The sequence below is a fragment of the Felis catus genome, chromosome A2 (genome assembly GCF_018350175.1).
Source record: "Felis catus isolate Fca126 chromosome A2, F.catus_Fca126_mat1.0, whole genome shotgun sequence".
Classification (NCBI taxonomy): Eukaryota; Metazoa; Chordata; class Mammalia; order Carnivora; family Felidae; genus Felis; species Felis catus.
Window position 1 is genome coordinate 162,303,667 of NC_058369.1, and position 25,545 is coordinate 162,329,211.

General features: G+C 61.7%; 1 protein-coding gene across 1 annotated transcript in view; it reads left to right on the forward strand.

The window, feature by feature from the left end:
• The window catches only part of LOC101092840 (SCO-spondin), a 56,721-nt gene that overhangs the window by 15,409 nt on the left and 15,767 nt on the right, over positions 1-25,545 (forward strand). Inside the window, exons 30-75 of the mRNA XM_045052648.1 lie at positions 51-272; positions 701-937; positions 1,517-1,645; positions 1,744-1,835; positions 1,933-2,164; positions 2,302-2,454; positions 2,549-2,689; positions 2,792-2,974; positions 3,081-3,231; positions 3,855-4,008; positions 4,150-4,207; positions 5,008-5,112; positions 5,411-5,614; positions 5,890-5,999; positions 6,891-7,044; positions 7,125-7,278; positions 7,768-7,840; positions 8,637-8,694; positions 10,062-10,238; positions 10,538-10,681; positions 11,659-11,829; positions 11,914-12,078; positions 12,796-12,975; positions 13,094-13,216; positions 13,352-13,481; positions 13,586-13,711; positions 13,888-13,979; positions 14,848-15,021; positions 15,292-15,456; positions 16,093-16,345; positions 17,301-17,347; positions 17,521-17,691; positions 18,012-18,143; positions 18,371-18,516; positions 19,873-19,967; positions 20,951-21,003; positions 21,164-21,370; positions 21,492-21,662; positions 21,768-21,847; positions 23,042-23,211; positions 23,752-23,798; positions 23,915-24,106; positions 24,197-24,367; positions 24,629-24,829; positions 25,137-25,233; positions 25,342-25,541. Of these exons, the coding sequence (XP_044908583.1) occupies positions 51-272; positions 701-937; positions 1,517-1,645; positions 1,744-1,835; positions 1,933-2,164; positions 2,302-2,454; positions 2,549-2,689; positions 2,792-2,974; positions 3,081-3,231; positions 3,855-4,008; positions 4,150-4,207; positions 5,008-5,112; positions 5,411-5,614; positions 5,890-5,999; positions 6,891-7,044; positions 7,125-7,278; positions 7,768-7,840; positions 8,637-8,694; positions 10,062-10,238; positions 10,538-10,681; positions 11,659-11,829; positions 11,914-12,078; positions 12,796-12,975; positions 13,094-13,216; positions 13,352-13,481; positions 13,586-13,711; positions 13,888-13,979; positions 14,848-15,021; positions 15,292-15,456; positions 16,093-16,345; positions 17,301-17,347; positions 17,521-17,691; positions 18,012-18,143; positions 18,371-18,516; positions 19,873-19,967; positions 20,951-21,003; positions 21,164-21,370; positions 21,492-21,662; positions 21,768-21,847; positions 23,042-23,211; positions 23,752-23,798; positions 23,915-24,106; positions 24,197-24,367; positions 24,629-24,829; positions 25,137-25,233; positions 25,342-25,541 (6,690 nt within the window). The remainder of the gene's footprint in view (positions 1-50; positions 273-700; positions 938-1,516; positions 1,646-1,743; positions 1,836-1,932; positions 2,165-2,301; positions 2,455-2,548; positions 2,690-2,791; positions 2,975-3,080; positions 3,232-3,854; positions 4,009-4,149; positions 4,208-5,007; positions 5,113-5,410; positions 5,615-5,889; positions 6,000-6,890; positions 7,045-7,124; positions 7,279-7,767; positions 7,841-8,636; positions 8,695-10,061; positions 10,239-10,537; positions 10,682-11,658; positions 11,830-11,913; positions 12,079-12,795; positions 12,976-13,093; positions 13,217-13,351; positions 13,482-13,585; positions 13,712-13,887; positions 13,980-14,847; positions 15,022-15,291; positions 15,457-16,092; positions 16,346-17,300; positions 17,348-17,520; positions 17,692-18,011; positions 18,144-18,370; positions 18,517-19,872; positions 19,968-20,950; positions 21,004-21,163; positions 21,371-21,491; positions 21,663-21,767; positions 21,848-23,041; positions 23,212-23,751; positions 23,799-23,914; positions 24,107-24,196; positions 24,368-24,628; positions 24,830-25,136; positions 25,234-25,341; positions 25,542-25,545) is intronic.

The window sequence follows — 25,545 nt, forward strand, 5'->3', positions numbered from 1 at the left end:
GGGATTACAGGGCAGCGTTTGGGACCAGCGCCTCCTTTCTCTGGCTGCAGGGCAGCTGAATTGCACTCCTGGGGAGGTGTCCTGTGTCGATGGCACCTGCGTGGGGGCCATCCTGCTGTGTGACGGAACCTGGGACTGCCCAGATGGAGCCGATGAGGGACCCGGGCACTGCCCCTTCCTTTCGCTGCCCACTCCCCCCGCTGGCACTTTGCCGGGCCCCTCCGCTGGCTCTGGGGAGACTGCACCAACTCCCCTGGCCAGTGCCAGCCCTGGTGAGTGTCCTGGAGGAAAAGGGGTAAGAAAACTGCAGTCCCGAGGCCTGGGACAGAAGAGTGGGGAGGGCGCCTCAGAGGAGGCATTGGGGCATTGGGGCTGGCACAGACGCAGCCTCCTGAAGACACCAGAATGCACAAAGGGAAGGGGGTTTAAGAGAGACTGGAAGAGTCCAGATCTTACTTGCGGACATGCCCCCACGCCCCCAACCGCTGAGGTGAGGTGGTTGGGGTGGTCAGTGGCATGCCTGGACGAGAGGAGAGGTTTTGGGAAACCAGTCGGGGAGCAAACGGCGGGAGCGACGGGACGTGGGGAGGTGGGGGCAGTCCGGGCTCAGGAAGGGGGCGGGAAGGGCGGGCACCGGGAGGCGGGCGGCGGCGGTGGAGGGGGCCGGGCGGGCCGGGTCTAGCGCGGGTGCCCGCCGCAGCGCCCCCCTGCGGCCCCCTCGAGTTTCCGTGCGGCAGCGGCGAGTGCGCCCCGCGGGGCTGGCGCTGCGACCGCGAGGAGGACTGCGCCGACGGCAGCGACGAGCGCGGCTGCGGCTGGCCCTGCGCGCCGCCCCACGTGCCTTGCGCCCGCGGCCCGCACTGCGTGTCCCCTGCGCAGCTGTGCGACGGCGTGCCGCACTGCCCCGACGGCTCGGACGAGAGCCCAGAGGCCTGCGGTGAGAGCCTGGGCCGCCTCGGGCCGTGTCTTCTCCCCCCCCCCCCGCCTGCGGTGGGCTGCAGGCTAGGGAGCGACTTGGGGGCTGCGACCTCAGAGTGTCCTTTGATCTTTTCCCACAAATTCTCTTTGAAGACTTTGCCCTCCCCTCCCCTCCCCCCCCCCAGGGGAAAGAAGAAAGAGGCTTTTGTCTTTGCCCGCATTTGGGCCAGAAGGGATAAGAGGATGGACAGTGGCTCAGCCGCGTGGGGAGTGGGCCTGCTTGGAGGGCTACCCCTCCAGCTCCACCCCACCAGACCTGGGAGTTCCCTTTGTGCCCCTGCATGTCAGCCCTTCCTGTCCTGGCCACCTCACCCTGGGAGGAGGGGGCAGCTGTCCACCGGCTCCAGTGCCTCCCCTAGTCCCTCTGCCCCTTCCGGACGCCTCCCAAGGTGTCTTTGAGCCAGGTTCAGGTTCCGTGTAGGCTCAGCCTTCTCCTTGCCCTCCCCTTCCGGTGCCCTTGGCTCCCCCTGCCAACCCCTCTGCAGAGAGAGGGTGGGAGGGGCAGGAGCCCAACAGGACACTCTCTGGGTGCCCACAGGCTCCACCCAGCTGCCCCCCTGCGATGGCCTCTTCTCCTGTGGTTTGGCTCCCCAGCTGTGCCTGAGCCCTGAGCAGCTCTGTGATGGGATCTCTGACTGTTCCCAGGGCGAGGATGAGCTGGGCTGCGGTATGGACACGGTTCCCCTGATGAAGGCCAAGGCTGGTGGGGGCTGGGGGTGGGGGGAGTTCTCCTCGTCTTACTGTTTTCTCTTTTCTTCCCCTCAGAGGGGATGACAGCCCCAGGAGGCCCCAACGGGACAAGGGTTCCCTGCCCAGAATACTCCTGCCCTGATGGCCTGTGCATCAGTTTCCAGCTGGTGAGAGAGGGAAGGAGGGAGGGAGGAAGGGGGTGGCACAGGCAGAGCCATTGTGCCACCTGACTTGAAAGGAACTTTGATCCTGTTCCCTCCCCAGGTGTGTGACGGGCAGCCTGACTGTGAATTGGCAGGGACGGCAGGGCCTTCCCCAGAAGAGCAGGGCTGTGGGGCCTGGAGCCCCTGGGACCCGTGGGGTCCATGCAGCAGGACGTGTGGGCCTGGGGTGCAGGCCCGGAGCCGCCGCTGCTCCCCACCTAGTCTCCCGGTGCTGCAGCACTGCCCAGGCCCTGAGCACCAGACTCAGGCCTGCTTCACGACCGCCTGTCCCGGTGAGGGGCCTGGGGTACCCAGGAGGGCCAGGGGGCGGGCGGCGGCCCAGAGAGAGCAAGGGAGAGGAAGATCACGGGGCTCTCAGACTGGCCTCATGCTGCCCTCCTCCCACTTGTCCTGCCCCTTCTCCTCACAGTGGATGGTGAATGGACCTCTTGGTCTCCCTGGTCCCCGTGCTCCGAGCCATGCACAGGCACCATGACCCGGCAGCGGCAGTGTCACCCACCCCAGAATGGGGGCCGGACCTGCACCACGCTGCCTGGGGGCTCTCACGCCACCCACCAGACCAGTGAGTGCGAAGAAGGAGGGCACGGCTGGGAGGTGGCTTGTTTCTGCGGGGGACCGGCCCACCGTTCCGAACCGTGGTTCTGATTTTCTCTCAGGGCCCTGCCCTCGGGATGGCTGCCTCAATGCCACCTGCTCCGGGCAGCTGGTGTTCTGGCCCTGTGCTCCCTGTCCTCTGACTTGCGATGAAGTCTCTGGTGGGGCTGTGTGCTCGGCTGACCAGCCCTGCAGCAGCCCAGGTAAGGGCGGGGGGCGGGGGGCGGCTCTGGGCCCAGGTTGTGGCCAGTGTGTCTGTGGAGCTGAACGCTCTGCAGGGAAGCCTCACCCTGGGCCTTCTCTAGGCTGCTGGTGCCCTGCCGGACAGGTGCTGGGCAGTGAGGGGCAGTGTGTGTGGCCCCGGCAGTGCCCCTGCCTGGTGGATGGCACCCGCTACTGGCCTGGGCAGCGCATCAAAGCCAGCTGCCAGCTGTGCATCTGCCAGGATGGGCGGCCCCAACGCTGTCGGCCCGATCCAGATTGTGCTGGTGAGGCCCCACCCTTGACCCTTCCCGAGGGGTCCTTGTCCCCTCCCAGACTACCCAGCTGGGCACCCAGCCCTCCTCTGACCCCTGAGTCTTGGTTCTCCCGCAGTGAACTGTGGCTGGTCATCCTGGTCCCCCTGGGCTGAGTGCCTGGGCCCCTGCGGGAGCCAGAGCATCCAGTGGTCCTTCCGGAGCCCCAACAACCCCCGCCTCTCGGGCCAAGGTCGCCAGTGCCGGGGCATCCACCGCAAGGCCCGCAGGTACTTGCACCCACCCCAGGAACCCGCAGAGACCTTTACCCCTCACCTCCAGTGCCCAGGTAGGAAGCTGCTGGTGTGCCCTTTCTTGAGATACTTCCACAGGTACCATGGACTCCAAAGGAGGAACCTCTCCTACTCTGAGCCCTATTAGTCTAAACACCAGGATTCCCAGCGCCTCTTTGGGGGAATATCTGGTCTTCTTCTGCATCGGTTTTAGGTTCTCAAGGTCCAAAAGAGGGGTATAGGGAGCCCACAAGTCTCGGGGCAAGTATGGGTCCTCTGGTTTGCACCCTGTGCCTCTGAAGGTCGCTGAAGGGAGGTACTGAGGGGGTGAGCCAGATCTACCCACCACGCCCCCTCTGAAATGGGCTCCACTGGCTAGGGTCTTGGCACAGATTGCTGCCACACCCCTTTCTTGGGCCAGTTGCAGTTTCTGGGGTGCAGGGCTGGGAGTCAGGAGATAGGGAGACCAAGCAGCGCAGCTAGTCCAGGACTTTTCCCAGTTTTATCACTGAAAGTCCCAAGTCCTGGGAGACCGCTCACTCCGGGCACACCAGGATGGGCTGGTTGCCTAGGCGAGCCCACTCACCCGACAAGTGGCCAAGTGGCGGCCCTTCTTCCAGGTGCCAGACGGAGCCGTGTGAGGGCTGTGAGCAGCGGGGCCGGGTCCGCGGCGTAGGGGAGCGCTGGCGAGAGGGCCCCTGCAGAGTCTGCCAGTGTCTGCACAACAGCACCGTGCGCTGCTCCCCCTACTGCCCACTGGGCGGCTGCCCCCAGGTGAGGGGGCATAGGGGCCTGGGGGCGGGGCAGTGGGAGGGGCAGTGTGTAGAGGCCAGGGTTTCCAGCGGCCAGATAGGCTGGGTCGGAAGTTGGCAGGTGGCCGGCTCAGCGCGTCCAGCTTGACTCTTGTGTCCGCAGGACTGGGTCCTGGTGGAGGGAATGGGAGACTTGTGTTGCCACTGTGCCCTCCCTGGTGGTGAGTGGGTCTGGGGAATGGCAGGGAGGAGGATGGTGAGGACTCAGAGGGAGCCCCAGGTGGCAGCACTGAGCGGGGCTGGGGGGGGGGGCGGGATCCGTGGCTACCCCAGCCCCGGCTGGAGGGAGCCTGAGTCCTGGATACTGGGGAAGGAAGGGGCCCTCTGGGTGGAAGGGCTTGTCTCTGTCCTCCTGAGATCAGGTCTCTTCTGTCTCTTTTGGGCTAGAATTCTGCCTCCCCGTCGAGGGTGCTTTCTTTTCTCTGGTTCAGCTGGGTCAGATCTGGTTCCTGGCCTTTCTCCTAAGAGGAACCAAGACAAAGTTCAACTTTTTCAAGAGTATTTTTGCTTGGAAACTGAGTTAAAAACGAAACAGAAAAACACAAAGGCTTGAAAGTGAATGCGTTTATGGGTCTAGATTCCTGCTCCTAAAAGTGCACCTACAGGCTGCTGAGGTTAGAGGAGGGCCAGCACTCACAGTTGTACAGATTGTTCACTGTGCAAGTTGGCAAGCAGGAGCTAGACTCTAGCCCACAGGGGTGCTTCCATCCAGAGATACCCTTTTCTAGTGCTCAGAAAGGTCTTCTATTTCTAAATATTCAGTGGAAGTGAAAACCCCCAGTTCATGCCAAGGGAAGGAGAACAGGCCTTTCCCAGCCGGGAGGTTGTTCTGGGGGCTCCTGGAAAGTCCTGAGGGAGAAAGTGCTGCAAGAGGTGGGGAGGGGCCTGGGAGTGGGACTTGGGGCTAGTGTGAGCCTATCTGCAGGTCTCTCCCTCTTGAACCTTGAGTCTCCCCACACAGGTGCGAACCAGACGATCCTCGCCATGGCCACTCCTGCCCCTTCTCCAGCCCTCAGTCCCCAGATCGGACCCCGTCTGGTCACCTACGTTCTGCCTCCACCTGGAGGTAGGTCAGAGAGGAATTACCGCCAGGGTTTGCCCAGCCTAAGAGAAGAGGCAGGAACACTGCAATTTACCCCTGCCTTCCATGGGGAGGATGGTTATCCTAAGGATCTGAAAGTCATCCTGGCTTAGGTTGCCTGTTTGACTCTGCCCTCTCTGGACCACCCTTCCAGCCCAGGTCGAGATCAACCATGGGGCCCTTTGCATCCCTCAGCCCCCCTTGTGACTTCCTGACTATGTCCCGGGCAGGCACCTGCCACCCTCTTCCCTTGCACTCCAGCCCCTCTCTCTTCTGCACCCAGACCCCTGCTATTCTCCGCTGGGCCTGGCTGGACTCCCCAGGGAAAACCTGCAGCTGGAGCTCCCCACCCAGGCTGCCCTCTTGGGGGCTCCCACCAGGGGGCCTGGCTATAGGGGCAGGAGCACCATCGAGAACACTCGCACTCAGCGGCACACTCTGCCCCCCTACCTGCAGCTGGACCTGCTGCTGCCCAGGAACCTCACTGGTCAGTGCGGTGGGGGCGGGGCAGGAGGGACTGGCGGGGTTGGGGGCGGGGCTGGGGGATGGGGCGGTGATGGGGGCGGGGCTGGGGGGATGGGGCGGTGATGGGGGCGGGGCTGGGGGGATGGGGCGGTGATGGGGGGCAGGGCTGGGGGGGACGGGGTGGTGATGGGGCGGGGCTTGGGATGGGGTAGTAATGGGAGACGAGGGCTGGGGTTCACTCTCTCAGCTCTGACCCCCGCCCCCCTCTTCCCCCCCCCCCCTTGGCCCACGCTCTAGGCATCATAGTGCAGGAGACTGGGTCCTTGGCCTTGCTGCAGTTCAGCACTGATGGTCTACACTGGCACAACTATAGTGACATCCTGCCTGGCATCCTGCCCCCAGCCAAGGTACTGCCACTCGAGCCTCCTGGGCCAGTGACCCACATGCCTTTTTGCGAATCCCACCGTCTTTGTCCCCAAGGGCCTTCCAGTGTCCCCGAAGAACATTCTTATATTGGAGGCTCGTTGAACACCTGTCATTAGCAGGGCGTCAGGAGCTATTCAAGTGGCTCTGGCATGGGGCAGGTGTGCAAAGCTCTGTGGAGGGAGGGGAGTCAGGGGACATCAAGTTCACTGAGAATTTCAGAGGGCATGTCAAGAGCAGCTGGGACCCAGCCCTGCCCTGGAGGTTGACATCCTCCCCAGGGAGACAAGCCTCATGAAGCAGGAGGGATCAGTCCACACCACGTGTTCACCCTTAATTCTTTTTTTTTAAGGTTTTCCCCCCCAATTTTTAATTTATTTCTTATTTGAGACAGAGAGAGCACATGCGTGTGTGCAGAGGGGTAGGAAGGGAGGGGCAGAGGGAGAGAGAGAGAGCGAGAGAAAGAGAGAGAGAGAGAGAGAGAGAGAGAATCTTAAGCAGGTTCCACACTTAGCGAGGAGCCTGATGAAGGGCTCGATCCCATGACCCTGGGATCGTGACCCTGAGTCAAAATCAAGAGTCTGCCGCTCAACCAGCTGAGCCATTCAGGTGCCCCTTCCCTCTTGATTCTTAGGGGGGCACTATTCAGGCCCTGGGGACTCACCAGCAGGCACAACCTGGCCCCTGCCCTCAGGGCACCAGGACCAGAACCCACAGCCTTGAGGGACCCTGGTGATTAATGCCAGGAGATTAATGCTTTTCATGCCTTGACTGCTGGGGGACTCGGATTGGGCGGGGGCACTCAGCAGGGTCGGGTGGCAGTCCAGAGAAAAGGCAGGCTCGGGTCTGGTGAAGAGTCACCCCTGTTCCTGCAGCTTTTCCTTAAGAACCTGGATGAAGTGGCCCCCACAGTGTGGATGTTTGGCCAGATGGTGCAGACTCAGCATGTCCGGGTGTGGCCCCGTGTCCCCCACAGTGACACCAACCACAGCACCTCCCCGTGGGTGGAGCTGCTGGGCTGTGAACCAGGTATGGGCGGGGCTGGCAGTGGGATCGGCGGGAGTGGGAAGAGGGACGGACAGGAGCCCTCAGCCCTCCCCTCCCACCAGTGTCCCCGCTGGTGGCGCCCCTGTGCCCAGGAGCTGGGCACCGCTGTGCCAGTGGTGAGTGTGCCCCAAGGGGAGGCCCGTGCGATGGCGTGAAGGACTGTGAAGATGGCTCTGATGAAGAAGGCTGTGTGCCCCTGCCCGCGGACACTGGCAGGTACGGGTGCCCAGCTCAGCCTTGGAGGGGTCAGCCACGGGAGAGATGTCCTGCACTATTTCCTTGGCCTTTCGTGCTGGGTCGGTGCAGCTGGGGGCCTTTGGAGGCCCCTTCCCACCACGGGATTCTAGGATCCTCTGCCATTTTCCTAGAGTCTGGAGGTCACTGGTTCTCAAAATGTGGCCCCTGGACCAGCAGCAGCAGCGTCACCTGGCAATTGTTAGCAATGCAGAATCTCAGGCCCGAGCTCAGCCAGGTGGGGCCCAGAAATCTGTTTTACAAGCCCCGCAGGGGGGTTAATACGTTGAAAACCACTGGGATAACATCTCCTTTGTCTAGTCTTAGTGGGCGTGCCCTTTTGGAGTGCCCCAGCCCTGCCCTGCCCTGCCCTGCCCTGGGCCCACCCTGGGAGCGCTGACCCCCCCTGCCCGGGTGGTGGCTCTGAAGCTGGGAGAACCCCTGGAGTCCCTTGGTTATTTTTCTTCCCAGAGTCCGGTCCACAGCCAGGACCCCAACTCTCTCCTCCACCCAGCCCGGACAGCTGTCCCCCCAGCCCAGCAAGGTGAGTGGGGAGCTGTAGGCCCAGCAGGTGGGGTGCGGGGCATGGGGAGCCCTGGTCCCAGGGCCTCAGCAGCCACGTTCCCTCACCCTGCAGTCTCCCTCTCTTTGCACCTTCAGCCAGCGCTGCCTCCCCACGTGTCCCTGGTCTGCTCTCGCAGTCCACTTCAGCCCGTGAGCCTTCCGGGGGCCAGCCCGGTGCTGGACTGGGGGCTGGAGGTCAGAGGGGCAGAGAAGCACAGGGCAGGTGCCTGGCCTGGAGGAGTTTGGGAGACAGGAGAGGCCTTTACCCCCAGGTGGCAAAGTTATGCCCACAGGGCTGGCAACAGGGCATCAGACACTCAGAGGTGGGAAAAGCCTTACTTGTCCCCAGGGTCCCCAGAGGCTTCCTGGAAGAGGCTTGAAGGATGGGGCATCTGGGGCAGTGGGGTCTGCAATGTGGAGACGAAGGGTGGACACTCTCCCTCTGGAGAACAGCCTGGTCAGGGACCCAAGGGGAGAGCGACCATAGCGCTGAAGCCCATATGTGTGGATACTGGGGGGAAGACGGGGTTTGGGAGGGTAAGAGCAGAAGCAGAATCCTAGGTGGGTCAGCGAGAATAGCCCCTGGGTGTCAGCCCGGAGGTGTTGTAGGGAAGTGAGTCTCCACCCCCCAGCTGCGCCCTGTGCTGCAGGGACAGGGGAGGGGCCATGGGACAGAGGTGCGTCCCAAAGGCAATGAGAGCTAGGTCCCTAGTCTCAGGTGGAACTGCCCTCGGGGCCCTGGGCTGTATGGGCAGCTGACCCCTCTCCCTCCGCAGGGTCTGACAGATGCAGAACGCTGGCGTCCCTGGCGAGGGTCATCTGTACCCCCCACAGGTATGTACCCAAACTCTAAGCCCCATCCCCAGCCCCCCACCCTGCCCACCCCTTCAGGGTGAGGGGCTATTACATCTGGCCATTCAGTCTCCTGACACCTGACATCCCTAAGTGGAGCAGGATTGCTTCTAGAAGGAATACTTGGTCACCGTGGAGGACACCTTGGCCAAATCCTGCCCCTGCCCGCCCTCCCGGACTCTAGGGTTGGATCCCCCAGACTGGTTCCCAGGGCTGAGCGTGTGCCCTGAAGTATGGTTGCCTTCTCCAGACCCCTGGCCAGGACAGGGGCTCCCCGGGGCTGCGGGGTGCTGCCTGGCCCCGCCAGTGCCCCCTTTGTTCACCCATGGATGCAGCCAAGTACCCCTTTCTGAAGGGTTTGCTGGCCGCGCATGTCTCTAAGTGGGCACGGGGAACATGGGGTCACCAAGTTAGCATGTTCCTAAGCTGGACAAGGAAGGGGCTCCGTGAAGGTCATGTACCAGCCTCCCTGGTATATGGACAAGGACAAGGACAAGGAAGGGGCTCCCTGAGGGTCATGTACCAGCTTCCCTGGTATATGGACAAGGACAAGGACAAGGACAAGGAAGGGGCTCCCTGAGGGTCATGTACCAGCCTCCCTGTGGCTGCCTGACCTTTCACCTGCACGTTAGCCTGAGGAGAGCTGTCTTCAGAGCAAGGCCGGAAATGGGCGGGGCTGTCAGCTGGCTGTGGCTTGGCTCTGACCTCCTCTTTTGGGAGATGTTGGCTTGCCTCACCACCTCCCTGGGCTCTGTTTTTCCATCTGTAAGACTAAAAGGTCTAAGTTCGACCCCTTCCCGTGAGTTCCAGCGAAAGTCATCCAGGAGCCCGGCTGGCCCGTCCTTCTGTGTTTTTTGTGAAAAGCAGACGAAGCAACTTGTACCATTGCTTGAGTCCGCAAGATGCAGGCTATGTGATGAATTCTAACGTCACGCTGAGTCTGGTTCTCAAAAACTGGCTGTGTCATAACGTTAATCCTTTGTTGGGCAATGAGAATCTCGAACCCCCTTTGCGCTGTAGCTGCCAGGAGGTCATCGGGTGCAGACTTGAATGTCTCATTGTGCTGTCGGTTCCTCTTGGAAGCTGCCGTGTGTGGCTTCTTGAGAGTAGGGTACAAATCTCAGCTTGACACTAAGCGCTTTTGTACTTTCATTTAAAACCCTCTTGTGCTCCTTGGGCTACCAAGTTCCACCTCATTTGTGGTCTGAAGTCCCTCAGAAGGTGTGGTGTGGTCTGTGCTCAACCCTGCACCACCCAAAGCCTGGATACCCCTTTGGAGAACCCATTTCTGCTTCATCTCACGGAAGGGGAGCTGGAGGGCCTCACGTCTCTCCTTCCTGCACCCACAGGGAAGGGGCCAGTGACTCAGGTCCCAGACTCCGAGGCTCCTCGCTTGAGTCCTAGGGAATCTGTGCAGACCATGACCACCCCCCCTACCTCCCAGCCTGAGGCCAAGGCCCTGAGACCAGGAACGACAGCCATGACAGAGCTCCCCCTGCACCCCATGAGTCCAGTGGCCCCTGCTGGTAAGATTCTACCGTCTTCTGCCTGCTAAACCTATGCATCTGAACAACTCCCCATTGGAGAAACAGTCCCCTGGAGGTTAGCCGCTTTGCCCAAGATCCCACAGCGCAAGGTCGGAGTTTTGGTAGGATCAGGCCTAGGACCAAGTCTCCTGATGCAGTTCACTGTCTTTCCATTATCCCAAGAGAGGCGGGAAGTGGGGGCACACACACCAGATGTCAGGAGGAGGGAGACTGGGGGCTGAGGGAGGGGGGACGTGGTGGGCAGGGGTCCAGTCAGCTGGCCGCGATGGTGCCCACAGGCCAGAGTGTCGCCCCGCCGCCCTTCCCACCTGCGCAGTGTAGCCCAGGCCAGGTGCCCTGTGAGGTGCTGGGCTGTGTGGAGCGGGAGCAGCTGTGTGATGGGAGGGAGGACTGTCTGGACGGCTCCGATGAGAGGCGCTGTGGTGAGTAGGGGACCCTGCAGGGCTCCCCGGAGGGTTTGAAGTCATGTGGGTAGCAGTGACCAAAGGGCTTTAGGTTTGGGGAAGTCTCTGCCCCCTATTCCTGGCTCATATGGGAAGGAACTGTGAGGAGCTAGGGGTAGCAGAGAGTGAAAGGAGCCTGAGTGGGTAAAAACAGCTAGGAATGTGTGTGTCTTTGGGGATGGTGACGAGGGCAAATGCAGTAGGTCTTAGGTCATGGCTTGTTTCATAAACCCTGTCTGATTTTTGAGGAGACTCATCTAACCATCCATCCATCCATCCATCCATCCATCCATCCACCCACCCATCCATCTACCTACCCACCCACCCATCTATCCACCCACCCATCTATCCATCCATCCATCCCTCCACCATCCATCCATCCATCCATCCATCCATCCATCCATCCATATATGCATACATCCACCCACCCATCCATCTACCTACCCACCCATCCATCCATTCATCCACCCACCCATCCATCTACCTACCCACCCACCCATCTATCCACCCACCCATCTATCCATCCATCCATCCCTCCACCACCCATCCATCCATCCATCCATCCATCCATCCATCCATCCATCCAAAGTAGATCACTGTGCTCAAAGCCTACTCTCTCAATCAGGGAAGGGCCACCCCAGGGAGTATGCATTCAGGAAGAGGTTACCCCAGGGAAGGAACTGTTGTTCTAGACAGCTTGATGTCTTTCTAGACCCCCCAGGAGCCATTAACAAGCAGAGAGGCTGGGTGAGAGCTTGTGCAGACCAGAGCCCATGATCTCCCCCCTCACATGTAGACAGAAGGCTGTACTGAGTGTGGGAAGCTTCAGGAGGAAGGAGGGGCAGGATCTCTGGTTGACAAGCGTGTTCTGCTTTTGGCCCGAGGTTGAAGGGGCTCAGTGTATCACCCAGCCAGGAATCACTTATGTGGCTCTCTTCCCCTCACCTTGCTGGCAGCGAGCGCCGCGCCCTTCCCGGTGCCCACCACGGCCCTGCCTGGGCTGCCGGCCTCGAAAGCCCTCTGCTCCCCGAGCCAGCTGAGCTGCGATAGCGGGGAGTGCCTGCCGGCCGAGCGACGCTGTGACCTGCGGCCTGACTGCCAGGACGGCTCTGACGAGGACGGCTGTGGTACGGACCTGGCCAGGGGACACCTCTGAGGGCCCCGCTCCTGCACGAGCCCCCTCTGAGTCCTGCGCACCCATCCCCTTGCAGTGGACTGTGGGCTGGCGCCCTGGTCTGGCTGGAGCAGCTGCAGCCGCAGCTGTGGGCTGGGCCTCGCCTTCCAGCGCCGGGACCTCCTGCGGCCTCCCCTGCCTGGGGGCACCTGCCCGTCCGACAGGCTCCGCAGCCAGCCCTGCTTCGTGCAGGCCTGCCCAGGTGACTGGCACCCAGGCCTCCTCAGGACCCCGCCCCCGGAAGGGACACCTGGGGTGGATTCCTATCCGAGAGCCACCTGGGGGAGTACCCTTGCGCTCTTGGGGACCCCGCTGTCTGGGCTCCTCTCCATGACTCTAGGGGGACAGCCCCTTCTGAAGTCACAGCCTCGTACCTCCAAAGGGCTTAGGAGGAAGGCTGCCCCTGGCCTTGCCCTTTTTCCTGCCTGAGTGGCCCTGGATGGGTTCCTACCCTCCTCTAGTGTGGGGACTGGATGGGTAAAGTTGTTTCCACTTCAGAGTGAGGGTGTTCCCAGGCTGTGCCTAAGACCTCCTAGCCCTTGTGTTCTGTAGGTGCGAGGGAGTAGTCCCGACCTTGCCTCTGCTCCAGAGAGGGGTTTCCCACACCTGGTCTCCTAACCTGGTTTTTTCTGCTGCCACCAGGAGGAGCCCCGCTCCAGTCTCCCCACTGCCCCAGCCCTTTTCCAGGGACCAGAGCCTTCATCCTGGGAGGCACCTAGAGATCTTTGCTCAAGTCCCTCCACCAAGGGGAGGTTTCCTGGGGCAGGAGAAGAGCCTGTTGAGTCCCCGTGGTGCTGCCCTAGGCCACCTAGCTGGCCACCACACAGGCCCCTTCTCTACCCTGCCACCTTGCTTTCTCCAGCGCGGTCTGAGTCTCCTTGGGCTCACCTGGTCCCCCTCCATCCTTTTCCCCCCACAGTGGCTGGGGTGTGGGCTGTGTGGGAGGGCTGGGGGCCCTGCAGCGTCTCCTGTGGGGGTGGCCACCGAAGTCGGAGGAGGAGCTGCGTGGATCCTCCACCCAAGAATGGTGGCGCTCCCTGCCCTGGGGCCTCCCAAGAGCGGGCACCCTGCGGCTTGCAGCCCTGCACGGGTGACACAGGTAAGGGAGCAGGGCTGGGCAGGGGCATCCAGGGATGGAGCCCTGTGGGGGTGGGGCTGTTAGGGAAGGTCACCGGGCCTCCTGCTACCCGCCCCACCTAGTGTCCCTCTCCCACCAGACTGTGGGCTGGGCCGTGTTCACATCAGTGCTGAGCTGTGCCAGAAGGGGCTGGTGCCACCATGTCCGCCGTCCTGCTTGGATCCTGAGGCCAACAGAACCTGCAGTGGACGCTGTCTGGAAGGTGAGGCACACCCAGCAGTCAGGGTGCGGCAGACAGAGCCCTCGGGAGGAGGATACTCACCAGCCTTCGGTCTCCAGCCTCCCCGCCCCACTGCCCCCCTGCGTGGGGCTGAGTGCCCTCCTGCCTCCACCCCAGGATGCCGCTGCCCCCCTGGGCTTCTCCTCCATGATGGCCGCTGCCTGCCCCTCTCTGAGTGCCCTTGCCTGGTGGGCGAAGAGGTGAAGCAGCCGGGGGTGCCCTTCCTCCTGGACAACTGCAGCCGCTGGTGAGGATGTCTGCTGTGGCAGGGAGTGCCTGGGTCAGGGGACCAGCCCCTCTCCACGCCCCCCTTCCCAGTCCTGACCTCCTCGGCCTCTCCCTCCCCTGCAGCGTGTGCGAGAAAGGGGCCCTGGTGTGCGAGCCCGGGGGCTGCCCTGTGTCCTGTGGCTGGTCAGCTTGGTCCTCCTGGGGTCCCTGTGACCGCTCCTGTGGCTCTGGAGTGCGAACTCGGTTCAGGTGTGCAGGACGGAGCCATTGTGGCGGGGGTAGGGGGCAGGGAGAGGAATATGGGAGAAGGAAGGGAAGGGGTGCTGGAGGGTGGAGAAGGTGACGGTTGGAGAACAGGTGACCGGGAAGACAGGAATGAGGGCAGGCAGAGGAGAGCGGGTGCCCAGGCCGCCTATCCCCCCCAGGTCCCCTTCCAACCCTCCGGCTGCTTCTGGGGGTGCCCCGTGTGAAGGCAACAGGCAGGAGCTGCAGGCCTGCCACGTGGAATGCGGGACAGGTAGGTCAGGAGCCCGGATGGGGGCTTGCTACTCACCCCCCAACCCTCATGCCTGCCTTCCTCCTCCCAATTCCCACCCTGGGGACAGGGCATGACCGATTGGGCTGCCGGCCACCTACATGGGGTCAGTGTGGCCTTCTGGTCCAGGAGGCAGCCCCAGAAGGCGCCTTGATGCATGGGGCTTTGTCGGGGACAAGACAGAGGGTGGGGCCCAGGCGGCACCCCCCTCCCACATGCCCAGCCCAGGCTGGTCTTGGGGGGCCGGGGTGTCCTGAGAGCAAGGGTGAAGCTGGTCCTGCTGGCCGAGTGAGTGAGGGTGGGGCAGGCAATCAGGAGCACACAGATGCCAGATGAGGGAGCCCAGGCTGTTTCCCTCTTTCGTGGCCCAGGGTGTCCTCAGGCAGAGCAGGTGACGGCAGAGGTCTCTGCAGGCAGATGGGACAGAGGCGAGAATAGGAGTTGGGGGTGCGAGCATGGGTCTGTGGGGTCTGGTCCAGGCTCTCATAGCAGAGGAGGGAAGGAAGAGGAAGGAATGGCTGCTGGTGCACTGACAGGTGTCTTTGGTGACTGGGGTTTCTAGCATGGAAGAGAAATGAAGGATAGGCATTTAGAAGACTCTGGATGAGTTGATCTGGGGGAAAATGTGAGGGTGGGTGGTGGACATGAGGTGCCAGCTGAGCTCACGGGTAGAGTGTGGCCTGAGCTGGAGCTTGGCTGAGCAGGAGCTGTGCTTCGAGAGAGAGGCCTGGGCCTGGAGGTGGGGGCGGGGGGGTCCTACCTTCCACTTTCGAGGGGCAGAGGCTTCTCCCCTCTCCCTCCCAGCTCTGCCAGGAACCCTGTGCAGAAGACCTGTCCTTTTCTCCTCCAGAGACGCTGGGCTGGACGCTCTGGGAGCCCTGGTCCTCCTGCTCCAGGAGCTGCCTTACCCTTGGAGGAGGCCCTGGGTGGCGCAGTCGTTCCCGGCTCTGCCCCAGCCCCGAGGACAACTCCTGCCCAGGAGAGGCCACCCAGGAGGAGCCCTGCAGCCCCCCTGTGTGCCCAGGTGTGCCCCCTCTGTCCCTGGAGTGGCCTGAGCACTAGGGTGGGATGAGGAGCAAGGGAGAAGAATGACCCCTTGGGCACCTGGGGCAGGGAGGCTAGAGCAAACCTATTGTCCTGAAGAATCTCCTCCACCCCCAGCCTGTGATTCACAGGGTGGGCTGGGCCTGAAGGGACGTTTGGGACAGTCCTGGAGGCGTGGCCCTCCTGCACCCCGTCCCCTACCCGCACCTTTGCCGGTGTCCATGATGACGAACTTGGCTCTTCCTGACAGCGGAAAGCATCTGGGGTCTGTGGGCTCCCTGGTCCACCTGCTCAGCCCCCTGTGATGGGGGCATCCAGATTCGTGGGCGCAGCTGCTCCGGCTCCACCCCTGGGGACCCCGAGTGCCAGGGACCTCACAGCCAGACCAGGGACTGCAACACGCAGCCCTGCACAGGTGCCAACCTCCCCCTAACCCTTGCCGTTCTCTACCCAGCCATGTCCAGCCAGCCCCCTGAGGATTTTGACCTCTCTCCACCCCACCTTCTCATATCACTGACCTCTGGCTCCAGGTCAGGCCATACCCTGAGCTAAGAGACTCCCGGATTTCCTGTGTCTCCCTCCTCTGGCTCCCATACCCTGGGGACCAGGCACTGGTCCCCGGTCTTTGCTCCTCCCTGCCCAAGGCCTCCTTCCCAGGCATGTGGCCGAAGAGGTCAGACTGGCCTCTGGGCAGAACTACTCACTGCAGGAATTTCGAGAAGCAGGGCCAGCCCTTCTTTAGAAGCCCTTGGCCCCATTCTCCCTGTCCTTTCTCCTTTGAGCCCCCACTCCTGGCCCAGGTGGCTTCTGTCTTCCTGCTCCACTTCCAAGGATATTTGTATTAAAGTCAGGCAAAGCTATGAATCTTTACTGGCAACCTTTCAGACACTGGAGCGAGCCTGCAAGGGAGGGGGAGTGGGAGGGGTTTCCCGTGGCTCCTCAGTCCTGCTCCCTGACCACCGACCACCGGCATGTAGCTTCCCCTCGGCCCCTCCATCCCCTGGCCCTTTCCTCCTGCCCATGCTGAGACCCTCGCTGTCTGCCCGTCCAGCCCAGTGCCCAGGGGACATGGTGTTCCGTTCGGCGGAGCAGTGCCGCCGGGACGGGGGCCCCTGCCCTCAGCTGTGCCTGGCTCAGGACCCTGGGGTGGAGTGTACCAGTTTCTGCGCCCCCGGCTGTGCCTGCCCCCCTGGCCTCTTCCTGCACAATGCCAGCTGCTTGCCCCGCAGTCGGTGCCCCTGCCAGCTGCACGGGCAGCTCTATGCACCGGGAGCAGTGGCTCGGCTGGACTCCTGCAATAACTGGTAAGCTGCCAGCCTGGGGGGCGGGTTGGGGGGGTGGGGGGAAGGGAGGCGAAGGTGGGGGAGGTGATTTGTGAAGGAAGCAGGGGCTGGAGAGGGTCTTCTACCCTCCCTTTCAGTCACCCCTGTTTCTCTTTCCTGGATGTTGAGATCCACTGGGTTTCTGCTCAAACACCTTGAAGCCCCCAACAGTCCAAGCTGACACCAGGCCCTGCTGGCAGGGGACACGCGACCCTGCCCCGCCCCCGCCCCACCCCCGCCCCACCCTGCCTTGTGCTTCTCTCATTTTTCTTGTCTTTTCTTACATTTCATTTCATTTTCTCTGTTCTTCTTGTTCCTCTTCCCTTTTCTTCCCTGTCCCCTGTCCATCCCCCGACCCCCCCCCCCACAGTCCCCTTCATGCTTCCTCTCCCCCACCTCTTTCTCTTTTGCTTTTTCCTTCTTCGATTCTTTTTCTGGGACTTCCACATATTGGATGGGGGGCAACTTGAACACGTTTGTTGGAGAAAAGCAAAAGGAGAGAAAAGCACACTGTTCTTTCCAAGAGGCTCACACTGGGGTGTACTCTTTCGAAATGGTTCCTACCTGGCCCCGTAGAGCTGCTCAAAGTCCTTTCTAAACTGTGTGATAAATACAGACGGAAAGGAAAGCACGTAAAGGTGACTCCTGGATAAAAGTGTGGGACAAAGGACAGCACAGTGCCTGGGGCATCAGGGAGCCCACGGAGGGTGGAGCTAGGAGGGAGGGCCTGGGTGAGAATCCTCAGTCACCTCATGAAGTTCAAGGGGGCCACGGGGCTTTACTTTCTAGACCCTTCTGCGGGGTTTCACTTCTGTACCTTGGACTTCTGTGCCCGGCCTCGGTGGTGTGCCGGCCGGCCGTGTCCCCCTGGGGGCAGGTACATAGAGCTCCAAGGGGCGGGGCCTGATGGTGGCCATGATGGGTCCTCTCTCTGCAGCACCTGTATCTCCGGTGAGATGGTGTGCACCTCAGAGCCCTGCCCAGGTACCCCGATGCCCAGGAATCAGCAGTGGTGGGTCCTCTGGGACCACAGGGGATGCTGGCCTCTTTAGATCAACTCCTGGGGATGTCGATGGTGCCCCAGGGAAGTTGGGGACCAGGGATGACCTGACCTGGCTTCACACCCACTGTGCCCCTCCCTGTACCCACCCTGGCAGTGGCCTGTGGTTGGAGCCCCTGGACCCCCTGGAGTCTCTGCAGCCACAGCTGCAACGTGGGCATTCGGCGGCGCTTCCGGGCGGGCACCGCACCCCCAGCTGCCTTCGGGGGTGCTGCGTGCCAGGGCCCCAATATGGAGGCCGAATTCTGCAGCCTGCGGCCGTGTCGGGGTGAGAGCTGGGACTGAGGTCCTCAGAATCCCCCAGAGAAGAGCCAGGAAACACTCCACTCACTCCCCCCTCCAGACCCCAAGAGCGGTACAAGGGCCTAGCATAAAAGATGCCAGGAGGATGTCCCCAGGGAGCCCCGAGAGTCATTCCCTAAGAGGGGTCCTCGGTGGAGGCCAGCCCTGCTCCAGGCCAGGGAGGAGTGAGGTCTCCTGGGATGGGTTGTGATCCTGTAGGTTCGAGAAAGAAGGGGTCTGGGTGGAGGAGAGGGCTGTGGTGGGTGTGGGAGGTAGAGCCCGCAGTGACCTGGGCTGCCACTCCAGGTCCTCGTGGGGAGTGGGGCCCCTGGTCTCCGTGCTCCGTGCCCTGCGGCGGTGGCTACCGGAACCGCACCCGAGGCAGTGGCCCGCACAGCCTTGTGGACTTCTCCACCTGTGGTCTGCAGCCCTGTGCAGGTGAGGGCTGTCCCCACCTCCTCCACTGCTCCCGTACCCCCGGTAGTCATCCCCCCCAACCCAGCGCCCTGTCAGCCCCTCCCTGTCACCCCAGGAACCCTTCTCCCTGAGCTGCCATGCAGCCTGTGACCTCCCTGGCCACACCTAGAGCCGATGCCTCTCCTGGGTTAGGAGCCCGGGAAAGAGTTTACTGTGCCTGGGCTGGTTATCAATTTCTGTGACCCCAGGGCCGGTGCCTGGCGTGTGTCCCGGGGGCCAACGGTGGCTAGACTGTGCCCAGGGCCCTGCCTCGTGTGCAGAGCTCAGTGTCCTGCAAGGGGCTGACCAGACCTGCCACCCTGGCTGTTACTGTCCACCTGGGACGTTCCTGCTGGTGAGTGTCTTCCCTGACCTGACCTCCCAGCGACCTGGGCAGGGGAGAACCAAGGGTATGGGGCTTGAGAGTTGAGGAAAAAACACTGAACTCAGGGGTCATGGCTCAGCTCTGCCAGCAGCCAGCAGGTGACCCTGGGTGAGACACGGTCATGCTTCCCTGGACCTCTCTTTTCCCATTTGTGAAATGGTGATAGGTCTACAAGATCTTTGTGATTCATTCCTCCTTGAGTGCTCTGTTGTCTTATGTTATCATTAGTCATTTATTGAGCACCTGTTGCATGCTTAGGCTTGCGATGGGGGCTCCACCATGGGGAGAAAGTGAAGTCCGCCCTCATGAAGCCTCTGGTCTGGGGAAACCAGACCCAGAGCGCCTAGAATGGAGGTAGAACCATCCTTACACAGGAAGTGAGCTTTGCATACTGTGGAGCTCAAAATGCAGACTGGCGGGGACTGGGTCAGTGACAGCGGGCTTCCCGGAAGAGGTGATCCTGATTTGACTGTCAGAGATTGCAGGGGGTGGACAGCTGGAGGCGGCACTGCTGTTGGAAGGCAGGGAAGTGAGGCGGGCGCAGTGGAATTTGGACAGAAGCTTGTGGGGTGGTGGGGAGGGTTTACAGGGATAAATTGCCGGAATGTGGGGTGTGGTTAAGGGGCCAGAGTCCAGCAGGGTCTGAGTTCAAATCAGACTCTTCTTCTAGCAGCCCTGTGACCTTAGGATGCGTGCTCCCGTGCCTCCATTTCTTCGTTTGTCAAGTTGGGGTAATAATGTGTCTGTTCATCAGGGTCTCTGAAATGGTGAAAGGGCCTCCCAGGGCCTGGCCCATACCTCAGTACATTTGACTTTGAATCGTGTACTGATGGGTGGCACTTTTGGGTTTTTTTGTTCTTGTTTTTTTTTTTTTTTTTTTTTTTTTTTAATTTGAAGCATTAGCAACTTTTGTCCAAACTTCCTGTATGCATAATTTCCAAACTTCCTGTATGCATGATTTCATCGGTTTTAATTTTTTTGATGAAAACATAGAGTTTTTTTTTTTTTTTTTTAAACATCGTTGCTATACGGATCACGTGTTTCGTATTTTGTTAGCTGATTTCATGGGCATTTGACAGTTCGGTCTCATGTCCTGCAATTGGAGATGGTCTTTTTCCTCCCAGAGATTGGGGGGGTCCATGCCCCTCCCCCACGGCTCCTGTAACTGCTGGCACGGGTTTCCACAGGGTGGTGACAGAGGTGTTTGTGGAAGGAGGCTGGGTGGCGTTGGAGGGTGGGAACCTGAGGGGTGCTGGGTTCTGACTGCGGGGAGCGGGTTGGGCCGGATCCACCTGGAATCCAGAAGATGATGGTTTTTGATTCCAGAACAACGTGTGTGTGCCCTCCCAGGACTGCCCCTGTGCCCATGGGGGGCGCCTTTATCCCCCGGGCAGCGTGGTGCTTCGTCCGTGTGAGAACTGGTAAGACCCCCACCCCACCGATGGTCCCGTGACCCAGGGGCACCCTGCTATCCCTCCTCAGTGCTGGGGATGATGGCTTCCAGTGGGCCATCCCCCTGGGCCCACAGGCACAGCCGGTCAGCAATCTGGGGCCTGTGTCCACACCATCCCCACCAACCTTTCTCTTCCCACCCGTCTCTGTCTGCTGAGGCTGCAACAACCACACAGCAGACCTGGGGCTTGTCTTCTGACAGTTCAGAAGACTAGAAATCTAAGAGCAAGGAGTCAGCAGGGTGGTTCCTCCTGAGGGCCGGGAGGGAGAATCCATTCCAGAACCTTCTCTTCCGTGGTGGCTGGTGAGCCTTGGCGTCCCTTGGCTTGTAGCTGCCTTCCTGCAACCCGCTCAGGTTGTGATCTCATGGTTCATGGGTTCAAGCCCCGTGCTGGGCTCTGTGCTGACAGCTGGGAGCCTGGAGCCTGCTTTGGATTCTGTGTCTCCCTCTCTCTCTGCCCCTCCCCTGCTCGTGCTCTGTCTCTCAAAAATAAATGAACATAAATAAACAAGCAAGTAAATAAATAAAGACACCAGTCATATGGGACCGTAGTGCCCTCACTGTGACTTGCTCATCTCTATAAAGACATCGTTTCCGGAGTGCCTGGGTGGCGCAGTCGGTTAAGCGTCCGACTTCAGCCAGGTCACGATCTCGCGGTCCGTGAGTTCGAGCCCCGCGTCAGGCTCTGGGCTGATGGCTCAGAGCCTGGAGCCTGTTTCCGATTCTGTGTCTCCCTCTCTCTCTCTGCCCCTCCCCCGTTCATGCTCTGTCTCTCTCTGTCCCAAAAATAAATAAACGTTGAAAAAAAAAATTAAAAAAAAAAAAAAAAAGACATCGTTTCCAAATCAGGTCACGTTCTGAATACTGGGCGTTAGGGCTTCAACGTGTGAATTTGGGGGAATGCACTTCAGCTTGTGACAGTGCCTCCGAACTTCTGCTGTTTTCTTCCAGTTCCTGTGTTTCTGGGCTCATCACCAACTGCACCTCCTGGCCCTGTGAGGAGGGTGAGGAAGGGGCCTCGCACCTGACTGTGCCCCCTGCTTGCTCCCCACCAGGGGCAGAGTTGGGGGAAGGGAGAAGGGGTGCTCTGCCCAGGCCAGTGCCTCCAGCCTGCGCTCACTTCATCCTCTCTCTCTCTCGGCCTTTCCCTCGTCTGTACCCCAGGTCAGCCCGCGTGGTCCCCCTGGACCCCGTGGAGCGAGTGCTCGGCCTCCTGTGGCCCTGCCCGACGCCACCGGCACCGTTTCTGCACCAGGCCCCCCACCGCGGAACCATCCATCCTGGGGCTGCCGTCCCCATTGACCTTGCCTACGCCTCTTTGCCCAGGCTCCGATGCTGAGGAAGAGCCCTGCCTCCTGGCAGCATGTGACCGTGAGTCCTGTAGTGCCCAGGATGGTGCCCTCCATGCCCTGTGGATACCTGCTGCCTTGCGCCAGCTGGCCCCCAGCCCTGGCCGGCCCCTCCCCCAGCTGCTCTTTTGCTGTCATCCCAGGAGCTGGGGGCTGGGGTCCTTGGGGGCCCTGGTCCAGCTGTAGCCGGAGCTGTGGGGGGGGCCTGCGGAGCCGGATGCGAGCCTGTGACCAGCCGCCACCCCAGGGCCTGGGGGATTACTGCGAGGGGCCTCGGGCCCAGGGAGAGGCCTGCCAGGCCCTGCCATGCCCAGGTACCTGCCAGGAACGGGGCACAGGGGTCAGGGAACACTATGGAGAGACGGGCTGGGGTGGGCGGCACCCACATGGCTCTCAACCCACCCTGTCCCCTTCCCCAGTGACCAACTGCACCACCATTCAAGGGGCTGAGTACAGCCCCTGTGGCCCTCCCTGTCCTCGCTCCTGTGACGATCTCGTGGTGAGTCTGGCTCCCTCGGAATGCCTGCCTGACCTCTGGCCCCAAGCGTCACTTTGCAGGAGGGCAGGGTGCGGCTTTGGGTCGTGACCTCTTTGGGCCTGGGGCAGCCTGGCACTGGTGAGGAGGGATGGGGTCAGTGCCCATCAGACTGGCTCCCTTTGTTCCAGAGACCGTCTCAGGAGTGAACCTCACCCAGCAGCCCATCAAGCCTTTCTCAATTTAGACATTTTATTACAAAGATTCCATAAACACAGAGGGAGGGGAGATCATTCCATTACATCATCTCAAACACCGTGAGCCTTTTGGCATGTACACCCTGATTCTGAGTGTACATGTGCTTGTGTGTGAGCCTTCATGGAATGCCTGTCCAGGACCATGGAGAGGGACAGAGGCAGGCGCAGACAGGGTCTCTGACCCACGGAGCCTGCAGCAGTGTGGTGCGGAAGCTGGCCTGAATCAAGGATGCTGAAGGGACAGCCTTGGGGCCCTGTGCAGGGCCCTGTCTGAGAGGGTCAGGCAGGAGCTGCACAGGGTGAGCTGGGAGGAAGGAGGACAAGTGCCTGGCTCCCAGCTTCCCCAGGGGACCCCACCTCCTTCCCAAATGACTCCCCCCTCCCCCCCCCGCCCCAAGCTTCCATTGCCCTGCTCCCTGCGTTCTGGGAGATGCCTCGGTTCCCAGGCACTAACCAGGTCCCCCATGGAACCCTCCACAGGATTCACATTTGGAGGACACTCCCACCCAGGGAAGCCCTTTGTGGGCTCTCCTCCCCTGGGGAGGGGACACGACTGAAAGTGTTTTATTTTATATATAAAAAATTTTTTTAATGTTTATTTTTGAGAGAGGAAGAGAAAGAGGGCAAGCAGGGAAGGGGCAGGGTGTGGGGGGCGCGGGGGACAGAGGATCCGAAGCAGGATCCAGGTTCTGTGCTGGCAGCAGAGAGCCCAATGCGGGGTTCGAACCCATGAACTGTGAGATCGTGACCTGAGCCGAAGTCGGACGCTTAACCGACTGAGCCCCCCAGGGGCCCCAGAAACCGTGTTTAGAACATGACGACGACTGCGAACTGGAGAACCATGCCTTCTGCCTCTGCACACCCCTCAGCCTCCTCCTTCGCCTCATCTTTCCCCTCCCTGCCCCTTCGGCACAGTTTTCTGCTGACCGGAGCACCCCCCTCCCCACTTGTTGCCCCCCAGCACTGCGTGTGGCACTGCCAGCCCGGCTGTTACTGCCCTCCAGGCCAGGTGCTGAGTGCCGACGGGGACTTCTGCGTGCAGCCCAGCCACTGTGGCTGCCTGGACCTGCTGAGCGGGGAGCGGCACCGCCCAGGAGCTCGGCTGCTGAGGCCTGATGGCTGCAACTACTGGTGAGGCAGCCATGTGGGCAGAAAGCAGGTGCAAGGCTGAGGGTGGGGTACGCCTGAGCTCTCCCGGGTCTCAGCTGCTGTAGGTTAGACTCCCACAATCCCCGAGGAGATGCGGGCAGGCACTCTGAAACTCTGGTCTGACGGGTGGGGAGACCGAGGCAGCCAGCTCTGTGCATCTGCTCTCTGGAAGACATGGAAGCCTGGGTGTGTGCTCTGAGGGGAGGGCGGGGTGATAGGTATGATGTTCCTCCTCGCTGGCCGGCCCCTGTTAGCAGCACACTGCCTGTGGTCACACCCCAGTAGGACGCACTGGTCAGCGACCTGCAGGGAGCCCGCAGGACACCCGAGAGGTCCCTGAATGGGACAGGAAGAAGGGTCTAGATGCTCTGGAGAATGGCGAAGGGGCATCCGAGAGCCTGAAGGGAAAGGAGGGCGTAGCGGTGAGGGGAAGGGAAGAGGCAGCCTAGGAGGGGTGCATGTGGAGAGCACAGGCAGGGCTGAGCTGCTGTCCCCCTTCCTGTGCCTGCATGCCCTGCCCAGCACCTGTTCAGAGGGGAGGCTGAGCTGCACAGACCTGCCTTGCCCAGGTACGTATGTCCCAGCTCAGGGGGAGGTGAGGAAAAGCGGCCAGGGTCACAGCGAGGGCTGGGACTGGGGAAGGGATGTCTGTGCCCCAGTGCCCTTCCATTGTCCCCTGCCGCAGTGCCTGGTGGCTGGTGCCCATGGTCGGAGTGGACGGTGTGCTCCCAGCCCTGCAGGGGCCAGACGAGGACCCGCTCCAGGGCCTGCGCTTGCCCCGCCCCTCAGCACGGGGGCGCCCCGTGTCCCGGGGAAGCAGGGGAGGCAGGGGCCCAGCATCAGAAGGAGACCTGCCCCAGCTCGCCCGAGTGCCCAGGTGAGATGCCCCCACTTGTCTGCTCAAATCTCAATAGGCCGGGCACCTCCTAGGCCTCCTAGGGCAGTTGGTGCTGTCTTCCCGGCACAGTGGACGGAGCCTGGAGCCCATGGGGACTGTGGTCTTCCTGTGATGCGTGCCTGGGGCAGTCCCATCGGAGCCGGGTGTGTATCTGGCCCCCCACCCCTGAGGGAGGCAGGCCCTGCCCTGGGGGCCACAGGCAGAGTCGCCCCTGCCAGGACAATTCCACAAAATGCACAGGTAAGGGCTTCTGTAGAGGTCGGGGAGGGTCCCTTGGAAGGCTTGGGAGACACAGCCTCTGGCCTTTGTCCCCAGTATACGCACGCATGTCACTTTCTTTGAGAGGCAGCATTTAGATCCCTCACCTTGTGGTCCTGGGACAAGGTGGAAAGTCAGGCGGCTGGGGGTGGTGAGGCAGGAGGGCTTGCCCCCTGAGTCCTGGGGTCCTGCAGGATGGGCCCCTGCTCAGCGTCTGCCCTCTCTGCTTCCTTCCCGCCACAGAGTGTGGGGGTGGCCAGGGTCTTCTCCCCTGTGGGCGGCCCTGTCCCCGCTCCTGTCAGGACCTGTCTCCCGGGAGTGCGTGCCAGCCGGGCTCGACGGGCTGCCAGCCCAGCTGCGGGTGCCCCCCTGGCCGGCTGTTCCAGGACGGCCTCTGTGTGCCTCCTGCCCTCTGCCGCTGCCAGTACCAGCCTGGAGCCATGGGTCAGTGCTTCCCTCCGTGCTCTCCCCATTTCTCCCGAGCACCGCGGTGCCCGCCGGCCTGGCCTCTGCCTGTCTGGCTCCGGAGCTCAGCCTGGGCTGCAGGATGTTGCTCCAGGCGTTAGTGTCTCGTGCATCCCCCCACATCTCTGCTCCAGGCTGGGGCTTCCACCTCCCAGGCCCAGGATCTGGGGCACCGTGGGGTGTAGGCTGATAGGGAGGGAGGTAGAAGGCAGTGGGATAGGAGGAAAGGTTGAGGGTGCAGGGCCCGCTGAGCTGTCTGGGGTCCCACCCCGACTCGTGCCCTCAGGGATCCCTGAGAACCAGAGCCGGTCGGCAGGGTCTGGGCTCAGCTCCTGGGAGAGCCTGGAACCCGGAGAGATGGTGACCGGGCCCTGTGACAACTGGTGAGTCAAGAGGAGCAGGGAGGGGGTGGGCTGCAGAGCCGGGCAGTGGGGGCTCTTGTGGGAGTTGGCCAGGGTGCTGTCTTCTGAAGCCCCCTCCCTTGTCCCCAGCACCTGTATGGAGGGCGTCCTGCAGTGCCAGGAGGTACCCAGCTGCCCTGGGCCTGGAGTGTGGGGCTCCTGGGGCCCCTGGGAGGACTGCAGTGTTTCTTGCGGGGGAGGGGAGCAGCTCCGGTCCCGGAGGTGCGCCCGGCCCCCCTGCCCTGGGCCTGCCCGCCAGAGCCGCACCTGCCGCACCCAGGTCTGCAGAGGTGA